The sequence below is a fragment of the Capricornis sumatraensis genome, chromosome 13 (assembly GCF_032405125.1).
Source record: "Capricornis sumatraensis isolate serow.1 chromosome 13, serow.2, whole genome shotgun sequence".
Classification (NCBI taxonomy): domain Eukaryota; kingdom Metazoa; phylum Chordata; class Mammalia; order Artiodactyla; family Bovidae; genus Capricornis; species Capricornis sumatraensis.
Genome location: NC_091081.1, coordinates 21,688,900 through 21,704,523, shown reverse-complemented (window position 1 = coordinate 21,704,523; position 15,624 = coordinate 21,688,900). Strand labels below are relative to the sequence as shown.

General features: G+C 39.1%; 1 protein-coding gene across 2 annotated transcripts; it reads left to right on the top strand.

Moving 5' to 3' along the window:
- The first annotated feature begins 238 nt into the window (after positions 1 to 238).
- Positions 239 to 13,764, top strand: RSPH4A (radial spoke head component 4A). 2 transcript variants are annotated; one of them, XM_068985524.1, is made up of 6 exons: positions 239 to 924; positions 5,088 to 5,322; positions 7,190 to 7,930; positions 9,467 to 9,614; positions 11,535 to 11,652; positions 13,536 to 13,764. In XM_068985524.1, the coding sequence occupies exons 1-6, from the start codon at positions 239 to 241 to the stop codon at positions 13,762 to 13,764; spliced, it is 2,157 nt and encodes a 718-aa protein (XP_068841625.1). The 2 variants fall into 2 exon arrangements, with proteins under 2 accessions (XP_068841625.1, XP_068841626.1); XM_068985525.1 differs by lacking the exon at positions 9,467 to 9,614 and having other exon boundaries at positions 13,536 to 13,558.
- The last annotated feature ends 1,860 nt before the right edge of the window (positions 13,765 to 15,624 follow it).

Here is a 15,624-nt window from a genome sequence, read left to right as displayed (position 1 = left end):
AATCCAGGATTTTCATCCTTCTCGGTCTCCTCCCTAGACTCCCGGCAACAGGCGTGCGTTGTTTCTCTTAGGGGAACCCAGCCTGGGGTTGCTATGGAGACGTGACGCTGCGGCTTGCAGAGCAACTCGGACCCAGATATCGCCTAGCAAACCTAAGCAAAGCCAGTGCCCTGCGTTGCTGCCTTCCATATCTGCACGCCCTCTTCATCCAAAACTTTTTTTTCTCTTGACTCCCTCCATGGAAGATTCCATCCCCGTCAACCAAAAAACAGAACACCAAGAACTTGGGGAAACAGGGCGGCCGTGGGAAGAAACGGTAACTACTTCCCAAGATCCTGAGCTTGGGTTATCCGAGGCCCTAGAGTTGGAGCAGGGGCCAGAAACTGGACTCCAGACCGGGAGCAGCCCTCCTAGGATGCCCGTCTCTGGAGCCAGAACGCCGGATCGACCTGTGGATGACCTCATAGGACTACGCGCATCATTTCCATCTTCCTCATCTCAGGAGCTCCCTTCCACTCTTTCTCCCCTGGCTCTGGCCAGGCAGGATTTTATGGCACCATGGCAGTCAGACAAGACCACTAGTGTTATTTCTGAAGCTGAGACACCTCATTTTGGCCATTTGGAACAATTATCTGATAAAGGTGGATCAACTCCTCATCAAACATGTCAATCAAAGGGAAACAACTTTCATCAGTCTCAGCAAACTAAATATCCCCTGTATGAACTGAGAGATGTGAGCGACCACACCTCTAAACAGAAAGAGCTGAGATTTGACATTTTTCAAGAAGACGACTCAAACAGTAACTATCATCTAGATCAGCCTGAGTCTGGGGCTTCTGAAGTGGCCCCCAGTGTGCTTGAGATTGCTGTTCAAAATACTAAGGCTTACCTAATGAAGACCAGTAGCAAGTCGGGCTTAAATCTGTAAGTCTTGGAGGAAAAGAGGGAGGAAAAACTGGCAAAGGAAGGGGGCATGATTATCTTTGTGTGAGGATGTGCTTCTGTGGGTGAATGAAAATATATCTGAAAAGTCTGAATTAGTGAGAGAGTGACTTCATAACTCTTTGGTATCATAGGACTCAAGACAGGTCACTGGTGGAGTTTCTTTTAGCTTCTTTAAAGATCCTAGATACACAGAAATAAACTCTAGGAATTATGGAATCTGGGGTTTGAAAGAAACCATAAAGTATCTCTGCTACTGCTGCTGCTAAGTCGCTTCAGTCGTGTCCGACTCTGTGCGACCCCAGAGAAGGCAGCCCACCAGGCTCCCCCGTCCCTGGGATTCTCCAGGCAAGAACACTGGAATGAGTTGCCATTTCCTTCTCCAGCGTATGAAAGTGAAAGGTGAAAGTTAAGTTGCTCAGTCGTGTCTGACTCTTAGTGACCCCATGGACTGCACCCACCAGGCTCCTCCATCCATGGGAGTTTCCAGGCAAGAGTACTGGAGTGAGGTGCCATTGAAAGTATATTTCCAGGATGCTTATTAAAACGGACTGTCTACCAAAATCTAAGCATTCTCAGTGCTTGCATGGTGTGGTTTCAAGTCCCTACCCAGGCCAGTGCTGGAGTGATAAATTACCTGCTTCACCTGGGGCTGTCCCAACTAAGCATGGCATCCTGAGAAACTCCTCAGTCCGAGACAAATCAGGAGAATTCCTTGCTATACAGGCCACCCCAAGTGCATGCCATTTTATCCAGATCTCTTTTAAAATGTGGTAACCAATGACCCAGGAATTTTCCGGCCATCCTATTATAGCTAAGATTCAGATCTCATCATTGAGTCCAGATTTCTAGAGGTTCTTGCTTCCAAGGTTACATAATCATAGGGTCAACAAAATTACAGGGCTAGAAGGGACTTGAGAAAACATCTAATATAATCCGCTTGCTTTTTAAATGAGGGGACTGATCATGGAAAAATTAATTTGCTCAACATTTCTCTGGCTACAACACTCACTGACTCTTCCCTTTCCTCCATCACTCTGCTTCAGCCACATGGCCTCGTCAGTTCCAGTGTTGCTGCTTTGGCCCAATGGCTTCTTCCCTAAGTCCTCCTTAGTCTTTGCTGGCTGTCTTCACATCTTAGGAATCAGCTTCCATAGAACTCTATTATAACTGCCTGCTCTTTCCTTCATAGTACTTAAGGTCATTTATAATTGTATAGAGACTTACAGATTTATATTTAATGTTTGACTCTCCCACTAAAGTGCAGGTCCCGAGTACAGGGACCATTTGAGTTTTGAACACCACTATATATTTAATGCCTAGCACAGTGTTATCAGCTATTTACTGACTAAAGAATTAATTAATTAATGGCAGTACAGGAGACACAGTCTAGACCTTTTGAATCTAGTTAATTCTCAACATGGGGGCTTCCTTGGTGATTCAGCGGTAAACAACTCATCTGGCAATGCAGGAGATGCAGGTTCAATTCCTGGATTGGGATCTCCTGGAGATCCCCTGGAGAAGGAAATGGCAACCCACTCCAGTATTCTTGCCTGGTAAATCCCATGGACAGAAGGAGCCTAGCGGGCTACAGACCATGGGGTCGCAACAGAGTTGAACACAACTTAGCGACTAAACAATGACAACAATCCCCAAAACAATTTGCTGAGATGCCTCCTGATTAGTCAGCAAACATTAAATGAGTGCCATTCAATACACGTATGTGACAAAAGCTTGTAAAAAAAGCTATTATTTGGCTTTTAAACATATGAAGTATAAAAAAAAATATGAAGTATAATCTTAAAGTCTGAAGAATAAGATATCAGTTAATATATAATGTGAGAAGCCTTCACAAAACCCAAATTAAAATATTATTTATAAATTACTGTCTTTAACTACAATTTACTTAAACTTCAGGGATGTGATTTGCTGGATTCTACTTGAATTGCTGATACAAACTTCTTATCACAATTCTCTAGGTTAAATAACAAGCAAGAATTTACAAACTTTGATAAAATGTCAAAAAAGCTTATTATAAATACTTGAAAGTTCACAATTTAAAACTGAATACAAAACATAAAATGGGAAATTTTCTTTTACTGAATTATTTTATAACTGACATTACTTAAATAGCTAAATTTAATTTAGCGTCCAAATGCTAAGTCTCTGAGGTGGTGAATGAATACCGTCCATAATATTCACTATTACTTTCTAAGTGCTTTATAGCCTGTAGTTAAAAATGGCTCATTAAAGATGAACTAAACTCCATATCTTATATACAGCTATTATTTAACAACCATGAAAGCTATTTTTTATTGCAGTTAAAACAATGTTGACTAAAATACAAAATTGGTTTTCATATTGTTGAATAAAAAGCCTGCAAAAAAGACTGCTTCCTTCTTTTCTGCCAGTCATAACATTTCTGTTCATTTATAAAAATAGCAATTTTCAGAGAAAGAAGAAGATATTCTTCATATATAATATTTGCAAACTGTCCATCACATTGGTTGTGCTTATAATTTACCTATTTTTCTTTGACATTCTTAAGATCCATTAGACAAATACAAATATTAAAGAAAGAATTAAATAACAAGGGCAGGTTAAAATAGGAATTTATTGAACATCCATTTTGTTTCACTATAATAAGGAAGGAGATATATTAAAACAATAAACAAAAACCTAATTTCAGCTCTGGAAGAACCTACTGCAGATGCTGAATGAGAAATATGTGATATACACAGTTACACCACAGTGTATCAGTGATCTTAGAAAGGCCCAGTCCACACTGAGGAAGAACAGTTTCAGGAATAACCTGAATAGTAAGGCTTTGAGGATTAATTGTATTTTAAATCATTTCTTGAGAAAAATATGTATAGGACACGACAAGCAAAGGCTCTCAAGTCAGACAGCAACAAGATGCTGGACAGACATTTACCTTGCTGGGCAGACATTCTAACTGAACTAATTATTAGAAATGAAAGTGGAGAGAGACAGTGCTTATCCACCAGAGAGGTAATTTATGCAAATCCTCAAACCGGACAGAGGAATTTCTATCTCTCCTGAGAGCAGTTTGACAGGCGTTTTGGGTTCTTCAGTAATAAATTTCACATTGAAAAACTGGTATCTTAAAAAGCACCTCCTAGCAGTTATGTGTAAAATATAATGAATTAATGAGAGATTAGAGAAGGCAATGGCACCCCACTCCAGTACTCTTGCCTCGCAAATCCCATGGATGGAGGTGCCTGGTAGGCTGCATTCCATGGGGTCACTAAGAGTCAGACATGACTGAGCGACTTCACTTCCACTTTTCACTTTTATGCATTGGAGAAGGAAATGGCAACCCACTCCAGTGTTCTTGCCTAGAGAATCCCAAGGACGGGGGAGCCTGGTGGGCTGCTGTTTATGGGGTCACACAGAGTTGGACATGACTGAAGTGCCTTAGCAGCAGCAGCAGCAGAGATTAATTAATGAATCAATAGAGAGGTTAGAGGCAGCTTCACTAACTCAGTTATGAAATAAAAAGCTACAGCAGTGGTTTTAACAGAAAAGGACAAAAAATATTAGAGTGCATCACATTTTAATAAACATGAGTAACATCAGATGACATTTTTCTCTCCGTTTGTGTGTAGGGGGGTGGGTTGGGGTTGCAATATGAAATGTATTTCTTGTAGGTCTAAAAACACTGAAGTATATAACTGGCTTAGGAAATGTGAAAAGAGAATTGATCTTAAAAGAGTCAGCTGTATTTAAAAATCAAGTTGTATTTGATGAGGGGTAGGAAAGAGGGATGGGAAAGAAGTTATGTTAAAAGAATGAAAAATAAGCTTAGTCACTTTTAAATACATAACTGAGAGATTTTGATATGAAATAAAAAGTAAAAATTGTAGCTGATGTAGAACATGTATCTTGCTGCAATGTGTTTTTCTTTAATAAGTTAAATATTCATATCATATTGAAGGAATTTCTTAAAAAGTTCTAAGATAAGTTATTCTTGGCAGTGGTAAAAGTTACTGAGTTTCTCCACCAAAAATCTCTCAAGTCTTTAGGTTGTTGAAGTTTCCTAAAAACCCAGTGAATATGTATGAAATTATTTCTTCAAATGCTTTAGACAGGGATATTATTTGGAATTTTCTCTTTTCGGGTAGATATGATCATCTTTCTGAAATGCTGACCAAGGTCTTAGATAAGCGTCCTGAAAATGCTGTGGACATCATTGAAAATATTAGCCAAGATGTCAAGATGGAACATTTTAGTAAAAAATTAGATACACTCCAAAATGAGAATGAGATGCTTCCAACCTATGAAATGGCAGAGAAGCAGAAAACCCTTTTTCTTCAGGGAAATTTAGAAGGAGCTGACCAAGAACTGGAAGATGAAATAGTAAGTCACTCTGTAATTGAATAGGTCAATCTTAACGGTTTTTTTGAGGTGAATGGGGTGTGGCTTTAAATTCATACCCACTGCATTTTTATAGCTTACTAAATAGTATTTGTAACCTCATTTCACACCACTCATTTCCTTGGTTAGAGTTTCTTATGTTTTCACATTGTGTTTTAGTATTTCACAGATATAGCTATTTTATGTTTGTGGGGCTAAACTCCTTGGTATCAGTGAAAATGTTTTCTTTATCTTTTATATTTTCCAAAGTGCCTGGGACAGCCTGAGTTCATAGCTGTTTCTTATTGAGTATTGTTGAATGAATGAATAAATGGCACATAATTTAAAATTTGGCTTTAAATCAAGATGCATATTTTCCCCTTTAATTTACTGTAAAAATTAAAAGAGTTTCTAATGTCATTTGCATTTTCTTCCAAGGCTACTTCTTCATATTGTAACTTGACAGTATGTATATTATGTCAATGAGACATAATAGGAGAGAAATAAAAGATTTCTTTTAATCCCCAAAGATAGATTGTTAAAAATATTTACAGAGAAAGTTGGTGACAGAGATTACAAGCTATCATTCAAGAATGAAATCAGCTGTGTTACAGAAATTTTACCTTCAAATATTTCAAATCAGTATCCGCTTTGTTTCCTAAATGCCTGCATATTTGCAATTTATTCTACTGAGTAATTTATACTGTACATCTACCGAGCTTCTACGTTCCGTTACTGTTAGGCTATTTAAAACTGTCTACATACTTGCAAATTTGATGTTTGGAGTAAGATATGTTCAAAAAAGGACGCAGAATTCAGTCAAGGAAAGATAGTTCGGGTAGGGATATACCACATGGAACTAATGGTAAAGAACCCGCCTGCCAGTGCAGGAGACGTAAGAGACGTGAGTTAGATATCTGGCTTGAGAAGATCCCCTAGAGGAGGGCATGGCAACCCACTCCAATACTCTTGCCTGGGGAATCCCATGGTAAGAGGAGCCTGGAGGGCTCCAGTCCATAGGGTCACAAAGAGTTGGCATGACTGAAGCAGCTTAGTAAACACACACACAAACCCTCTAGAGCTCTGTAGCCTTCATAAGGAGACACAAATGACTCAGCAAGATATAGAATAGTCAGAAGGGACGAGTGATAGGTGTCAAGGACTTGACATTAGCTGATCTTTTCTAAAAACATCTTACTCAAAACACTTGGTTATGGACAAGTCTGGGGACAAACAGCATGTGGGGATCAAATATGTGTTATTTTTGCTTTTATTTCTTTTGCCTTTGGAGACTGATCTAAGAAAATATTGCTAGGATTTATGTCTGAGAATGTTTTGCCTGTGTTCTGTTCTAGGAGTTTTATGGTGTCATGACTCACATTTAGGTTGTTAAGTCATTTTGAGTTTATTTTTGTAGATGGTGTGAGGGAAATTTCTAATTTCACTTATTTGTATGTAGCAGTCCAGCTTTCCCAAAACCACTTGCTGAAGAGATTGTCCTTTCTCCACTGTACACTGTTCTTGCCTCCTTTGTTGTAGATTAATTGACCATAGGTACACAGGTTTATTTCTAGGTGGTCTATTCTGTTTCATTGATCTATTTGCCTATTTTTGTGCCAATACCATGCTATTTTGATTATAATAGCATTTGTAGTATTGTCTGAAGTCTGGGAGGGTTATACCTCCAACTTTTTTTTTTCCCCTCAGGATTACTTTGTCTATTCTGGGTCTTTGTAGCTCCAAATAAATTTTAGTATTAATTGTTCTAGTTCTATGAAAAAGGTCATTTTTATAGGGATTGTATTAAGTCTTTGGGTTGCAAGCAGTTGTCTTATGGATAAAATATTAATCACAGTGCTTGTATTCCTAGGCAGAACACGCTCTTCCAAACATAATGGAATCAGCTTTTTATTTTGAACAAGCTGGAGTTGGTTTGGGCACAGATGAGACTTACCGCATATTTCTTGCCCTCAAGCAGCTTACTGACACCCACCCAATCCAAAAATGTCGTTTCTGGGGCAAGATCTTAGGTCTGGAAATGAATTATATTGTAGCTGAAGTGGAATTCCGTGAGGGAGAAGATGAAGAGGAGGTGGAAGAGGAAGACGTACCTGAAGAGAGGGACAATGGAGAGAGTGAAGCTGATGAAGACGATGCAGATGAACTACCGAGGCCCTTTTACAAGGCCCCACAGGCTATTCCAAAAGAAGAAAGCAGAACAGGTGCCAACAAATATGTCTATTTTGTTTGCAATGAACCAGGAAGACCATGGGTGAAGTTACCAGCAGTGACACCTGCACAAATCGTTATTGCAAGAAAAATCAAGAAGTTTTTCACTGGGCGATTGGATACTCCCATTATAAGCTACCCACCCTTCCCAGGAAATGAGAGTAATTACTTACGAGCACAAATTGCCAGAATTTCAGCAGGGACCCATGTCAGCCCTCTAGGATTCTATCATTTTGGTGAGGAAGAAGGAGAAGAGGAAGAAGAAATAGAAAGTGGGCGAGATAGCTTTGAAGAAAACCCTGATTTTGAAGGCATCCAAGTGATTGATCTGGTGGAATCCCTATCCAATTGGGTTCATCATGTACAACATATCCTCCCTCAGGTAGGGGTTTTGCAATTCTCAGACTATCAGCTAGTCAGTAAATATGTATTAAATTCTGTCTATAATGCACACAGTATATTCAAGACAAAGGCCTTCAGACTGTAGACAAAGACAGAGACAATTAAAAAATCTAAACACAAAGTAGTATATAATTGCCAAGTCGTTTAGACCCAGGATCTTCAACAGATTTTATTTCCAAATGGAAGTAAAATGGGCTTTATTTTATTTGGGCTTCCCTTGTGGCTCAGATGGTAAAGAATCTGCCTGCAATGCGGGAGACCTGGATTTGATCCCTGAGTTGGGAAGATCCCCTGGAGGGGGGAATGGCAACCCACTCCAATATTCTTGCCTGGAGAATCCCCATGGACAGAGGAGCCTGGTGGGCTACGGTCCATGAGGTTGCTAAAAGTCGGACACAACTGAGTGACTAAGCACACATCGGGTATTTGGCAAGTTATGGAAGAATTTAGGTTTAGGTGTGTTGTGAAATTATCTTTACATGTTAGATATAAATGGGTACATTAATTTTGGGAAGAGTTCTTTTATTCTATTCTTATTAGCTAAGGAACTTTTTTTGCATGAACAATAAAAGATTTTAACAAAAACAAGTGTCATATAGTAGTTACACAGAACCTATTCTGCCAGTTTTTAATAGCACTTTATATATAGTAGCTCATTTAAAACTCACACTTGTATAGAAGACTCATTTCCTTATTGTACAGATGAGGAAATTAAGGCAGAAAGTTTAGGAAATGTCACAAGGGTAACATATCTAATAAGTTTCAGATGTGAATGAGCAGAATGGATCCAGAGTCCACACTCTTAAACAATCTGGTAAACAGTCTCATTGACAGGTAGAATATCTTCACTATACTTTGATGTAGATAAGAGATATTCTTAAATATCTCTAGATAAGTTAATTAAATGAGAAATTATAATCTCAAAACTCCATGTTGCTAAGTCGCTTCAGTTGTATCCGACTCTGTGCGACCCCATAGACAGCAGCCCACCAGGCTCCCCTGCCCCTGGGATTCTCCAGGCAAGAACACTGGAGTGGGTTGCCATTTCCTTCCCCAATGCATGAAAGTGAAAAGTGAAAGTGAAGTCGCTCAGTCGTGTCTGAACTCTTAGTGACCTCGTGGACTGCAGTTTACCAGGCTCCTCCGTCCATGGGATTTTCCAGGCAAGAGTACTGGAGTGGGTTGCCATTGCCTTCTCCCAAAACTCCATACCTAATCTTATTATCACATTGTTGCTATTAATAATAATAGTACCTTACCATCATATTAATTAGTAAAATGCATTATTACCTTTTCACTAAGGTTTGAATAATTTTAATATATAAATACCCTGTAACAATATTTTGCTTGAAATAACATAGATCAAAATAGCATTTGGTAAATATACATTGAATGAATGAATGGTCAATATGCCGCACAGTGGAACACCATGCAGATAAGTACTTCAATCCAAAGGAATATTCTGGGATTTTAAGGTCCTCATTAGACCACTAGATCTTGCAGTATTTTTGCCCAGGGTCGCTGTAATTGGTTCAACCCCATACAAAAAAGTGAGGAAGAAGAGGAAGAAGAAGATGAAGAAAATGAAGAAAAAGGAGAAGAGCCTGATGACATAGAACAGGAAGTGGGGCCTCCACTCTTGACACCAATCTCTGAAGATTTAGGTAATTTTACATATCCTACATATGTATGTGTGTCCATATATGTATATATGTGTGTGTGTGTGTGTGTGTGTGTGTGTGTACAGGAATACATAAGTATGTACACATGTACATACGAGCATGAAAGTGAAAGTGAAAGTGAGGTCACTCAGTCATGTCCAACTCTTTGCAACCCCATGGACTGTAGTCTACCAGGCTCCTCTGTCCATGGGATTTTTCAGGCAAGAATACTGGAGTGGGTTGCCATTTCCTTCTCCAGGGGACCTTCCCGACCCAAGAATCGAACCCCTGTCTCCCTCATTGCAGGCAGACGCTTTACCCTCTGAGCCACCAGGGAAGCCCATTTACGAGCATATCTTGGAGATATTGTAAGACAGATTCCAGACCACTGCAGAAAATGTGAATATTATAATAAATGAGTCAACTTTTTGGTTTCCCAGTGCACATAAAAATTATGTTTACACTCTACTGCAGTCTATTAAGTGTACAATAATATAATATTTAAAAAATGTACATGCCTTAATTAGAAAATACTATATTGTGGGGGGATGAGAGAATTAGGTGAGGGAGATTAGGAGAGACAGATTTCTAGTTACAAGATAAATCACTCACGGCTATGAAATGTAAGGTGTGGGGAATATAGTCCAAATAACATAAGATCTTGGCATGGTGACATGCTGCATGCAAAGTTGCTCAGTCATGTCCGACTCTTTGTGACCCCTTGGGCATTGCCCACCAGGCTCCTCTGACCATGAGGATTCTGCAGGCAAGAATACTGGAGTGCGTGCCCTCCTCCAGGGGATCTTCCTGACCCAGGCATCAAACCAGGGTCTCCTACATTGCAGGCAGATTCTTTACTGACTGAGCTATGAGGGAAACCTGTATATGAATATATACACAGGTATTTCTGGCTTTTCAAAAAATCACTTTACAGCACTTTGCTTTTATGAGAGAATGACATTAATACCAATTTTCACTGATAGAAATTTTTTAAAAAAGGCAAAACAAAAGTAATGTTCAGCATTTTTGCAGTGAGCAGTTATAGAACAGCACACACTTCAGGCTGTCAGAGCAGCACCTCCAAGATCCTTTCCCAGGAACGACACTCAGCATCAAGTTGTCATTGCTTTGAATTGTGTTTGGAGCTTCTGTGCTTTATCTGTTTATCTTGGCAATCTGTTAGCAAGATGTGTCCTAAGGTAACTGCTTCTTTGCTCTATGTCATTTCAGCTTACAAACGGTTTCATAGGAGCACTCTACTTTTGGATAGTGGGGGAAACCGTTACACACGCACACACACACACAATGTAGTTAATGGTGGGAGTAAAGAATGTAACGTGGCCAGCCCCACAAAGAACTTTCTAGGACAGAGGTTGCAGGAGTGTGTTGCAGAGGGGAAACATAAGTTGGCTCTCTTACTAGAAATGCTGACAGTTATCTTTTTTAAAAATACTTGTCTTGCATCCTACAGATCATAAACACATGACATAGAGTAAAATATCATTAAGTACTATTTTTTTCCAATATACTATTGTTCTCATATTCTTCTTTTCTTCCTATTCAGTTTTGGAGTGTTCATGTTCCAAACCCTAGCTCTCTTTCATAATGCTGATTTGATCATCACGTATTTTTCCCTCTACCACACAGGCCTCCTTTCCCTTGGTAAAACTTATTTTCTCTGTTGTTGAAATGTACATATATAAACACAGACAAATATATATAAATACACATTTTTTTTTCAAATTTCATTGTTCCACAATGTTCAGATAGTACCCTCCTGATTCTATGTTAAACAGATGTTTTAACTTTTCTATGTCAAGTGTGTGTGTGTTTTAAGGTATATAAATATAGCTTTTCTGTTGCACAGTATATGCTTGTCTATTTAGGAGTTAAATCTATTTTGAATTTCTCTTTGGTTTACAGAGATCCAGAATACATCGCCTTGGACAACACGGTTATCCTCAAATCTCATTCCTCAATATGCGATTGCAGTCCTTAGATCCAACATTTGGCCTGGAGCATATGCCTTTTCCAATGGCAAGTATGTATGTGCCCACGTGTAAGGCTGTTATTTTGATGATTTAACTTCTGGAAATTATAAGTTATCACTGGAATGTTAAGTTACTACTGTTTTAACTTCTTTGGCATGTAAAGTCTGTAATGGCATAAGATGAATTCAAACAACATCCATCTTATAAAACAAAGCATCAAATTCATAACATTAGAGTAATTCAGACTTCTGTGTTTTTATCTGAATTATCCAATTTATGGAGCTAAAATGTTTTTTATTCTATGGTTATTTGAGTAATTGATAATCATTTCATGGAGGTAATTCTAAGCAGTGTTAAATTGAGTCTTATTTTTGTTAGTTATCTTGAGAAAAGATAATTTAAAATATGTATGTTTAGGCTATCACTTTCAAGAGAATTAGGATAAGAGGATAGTCAATGTCCTTTGGTCACCCAGAGCATATACTTCCATTTGTCTTATGCTTCCATTTCTTACTTAATAACCTAGGGTCAGAAGCTTGGCTGAGCTGGAGAACTGAGTGGTCAAATGTCAGAGTAGCTATGAGATCAACAAGCCAAAAATGGAAGTGTTTTCAAGCCTTTAATCACTTACTGTAATGGCATAAGCAAGTTGAAGCACTGATTCTACTCGCTGTCCGCCACCTCATTCCATTTGCCCACGTGGAAGGGCACACTGGTGGAAGGTCAGATGGGTCAGCACAGTTGTGAGGGCATCCCACTGACAAGGAAGTCCTCCACATAAGGCTTTTGCAGTTTTATGAACCTGCGACCAGAGGAAGGTGGGGAGGGCTAGGAAAAAGCACTGGGTACTGGGACTTCCCTGGTGGTTCAGCGGTTAAGACTCTGAGCTGCCACAACAGGGCATCCAGATTCGATCCCTGGTCAAGGAACTAGATCCCACATGCCCTAACGCCAAAAATAAAAAACAAAACCAAAAAATGACTGGGTACTGAGTCAGAGTAGGGGAAAGCATCTATGAGTTCTCCTTTTCTCTTACTCAACCCCCATTAGGAAGCCTTGGCAGAGGGACCTGAAGACTTCTGCTGAAGGCCCCAGATGAAGAGGCTTGGGAATAAAGGCACCTGAGCCAGAAACACAATTCTATCAAGAGCATGACAGGCCAGAGGGGCCAGAGTCCTTGCCCACAACTCCTCTGCGACTGCAGTGCACTGGCTCTGCACCAAGTCTGTTGCGGAGAGAGCACTTTTCTCCATGAGGTCTACCAGGGAAAGCTTTTGTGATTGCCCAAGGCTGGACCTGAAAAACCATGCATAGGTTTCTGACCACAAGCCCAAATCTTCATGCAGCCAAGTTTGCTAGATTGGCAACTTCTTAATTCTTCCTAACTCTAAAGAATGTATGCAACCTTTAACTTAGTTGTTTCGTTCTTCTGAAAATAATTAAAAGATCAAAGGCTGTGGTTCAGTTCAGGTGTAAGGTACATTTTGACTATGTTTTCTTAACCAACTTGAGCAGTTTGGCTCATAGTAACCCCCTGTGGGCTTCCCAGGTTGTGTGTGGTAAAGAATCCACCTGCCAATGCAGGAGATGTGAGAGATGTGGGTTCAATCCCTAGGTCGGGAAGATCCCCTGGAAGAGGTAATGGCAACCAGCTCCAGTATTCTTGCCTGGGAAATCCCATGGACAGAAAAGAACCTGGCGGGCTACTGTACACGGGGTCGCAAAGAGTCGGACACAACTGAGCACACACACACACAGAGCTCCCTGTGGTAGAAGAATCATTTAGGGATATTTCATCTCTAATGCATTTTAAATATACTGTACTGTTTTAACATTATGGGACTATGATACTCTTAAGTACTTTATTCTTACAGAAAAGGATGTTTTTCTTACTGAAAACTTATATGATCTACATTTTATTTTTAAATTACAGAAAGTTTGAAAATTTCTACATAGGCTGGGGTCATAAATACAGTCCAGACAGCTATACACCTCCAGTTCCCCCAGCTGTTTATCAAGAGTACCCCAGTGGACCAGAAATTACGGAAATGGATGATCCTACTGTGGAGGAGGAGCAGGCCTTCAGGGCTGCACAAGAAGCAGCAGCAAATTCAACAGAGGAGAATGAAGAAACTGAGGAAGAGGAAGATGATTATGACTAATACAAGTAGAATTAGCCCAGTCTTATGAGACCAATACACACATACTCCTTATTTGGGACTGACATATATATAAATTACTATTCATGTGTAAAATGTCATTCCCTGAAAATAAAAATTTAGAATTTCACATTTGGAACTATTAATATGTACTTTTAGAAAGATGCTCAACAGATTTTTCAGAGGTGAAATGACATTTTCTTTTTTTAAAAAAATCATTTATTATTTTTTAAATTTAAATTTATTTAATTGGAGGCTAGTTACTTTATAATATTGTAAATTACTGTTTTGATGGCTTCAGCTAACCAAATATGTACTTTTTAAGCCTCAGGTTGAATTTCTAATAGGCAAACAAGGTAATATACACCCCACAAAAGCTACTTGGGGGGATTAAATATTTTTTGAGTGTCAAGGAATACTGAGACCAAAAATATTGATAACTAAGTTAGAGCATGTGTTCTTCAGCAATTTGTGATACTATTGCAAACACTGTATGTATATACATCTATCTATCTATCTATTCCCCCCAACCCTCTGTGTGGAGAGGGTATACAATTCTATTACCTGCTCCAAGACTGTAGGAACATTCAAATTTTTTAGCTTTTACCTGTTACTTCTTAAAGAAACTTCTCAATGTAACTCTTCTTTCATCATATGGAAATTGGTTTTATCTGATTTGGGGAAAAACTATTTGCAGAGATGGCTAGCTGGGACAGCAAAAGACTTCAGACTGATATTTTCTATCACTGCTTTTCTAAAACTAGTTATTTTTATTCACTGAAAAAGTATCTTTAAGTCCTATATCCCTGGCACTCCAAGGCTACTGTTAAAAACTAGGCATTGCTTCAGAAATCTTAGGAGCTTACTTACATTCAAGGAGGTAAATATTTTGTGATACAAATATTATGCCATAGTACAGTGTCAAGCCCTGTGGTGAAGAACCAATTAAAAAATAAAAATTAAAAAACCCTTCTACTCCATGGTCATTATCTGTGTAAAATAAAAGTATCAGTAATTGTAGTTTCTGTAATATTCTTGTCATAGACTGGCAGTTTGCAGATCAATGATCTTATCTTCGAGCAACATTGCTTATCAAACTCTTAGGTGTATTTAATTCAAACTTGAGCCGTTCAGGAAGCACTTCTAAGAGGAAGCCCTTCCAAGAGGAGAACTAAGGGGGAAAGGGTCCTAGGCAGCACCAGCTGTATTTTGGCAAAGGACTTTAGGCTGAAAGGAGTGAAACTTTGAGCATGGTGAGAGATGAAACTGAAGAGGTAAGCAGAGCCCAGATTGTGTAGGAAGTTTGGATTTTAACCATGAGCAATGAAGGGGACTCAACTAGGCAGTCACAAAATCGTATTTGTATTTTAGAACAGTTTGGCTTCTATGTGGAAGATGGATCAAGACAAGCAGACCAGTTAGGAGGATATTACGCTGTCTAGGTAAGAGATAATGAGGGCATGAAGCACCATAACTGCATGGGGATATAGAGTGGAAATCTGTTTACCAGTCTGAATGACAGTATTAGAAAGGAGGTTTTCCAGAATTTTCCAATTGGCAATACTATTCATTCCAGGAGTATAACACTTAGTATTTAATACAATAGATAATATTCATAGAACTTCATTCAAGTAAGTTCTTGTTCGTTTTTTAATGGGGTAGCAGCCCCTTACTGCTTCTCCTTTTTAATATCTCTTTTTTCATCTACCCAGATTTCTTTCTGAGAAAGGGCCTCTGACCCATGGCAGACAGTCAGTCACGTGCTAATCAGATGTGCTCTCTCTGGAATCTGAAATCTAAGCAGACATTCTACCCCAACTCCTAACCTGATTGCCCCTGCTGTATTAGGCCATATTCTAGCCT

Excerpts from the sequence above, each read along its gene's own strand:
- RSPH4A (XM_068985524.1), top strand. The coding sequence starts at position 239 with ATGGAAGATTCCATCCCCGTCAACCAAAAAACAGAACACCAAGAACTT. Across the intron at positions 925-5,087 it reads AGCAAGTCGGGCTTAAATCT|ATATGATCATCTTTCTGAAA; the intron begins GTAAGTCTTGGA and ends CTTTTCGGGTAG. Across the intron at positions 5,323-7,189 it reads AAGAACTGGAAGATGAAATA|GCAGAACACGCTCTTCCAAA; the intron begins GTAAGTCACTCT and ends TTGTATTCCTAG.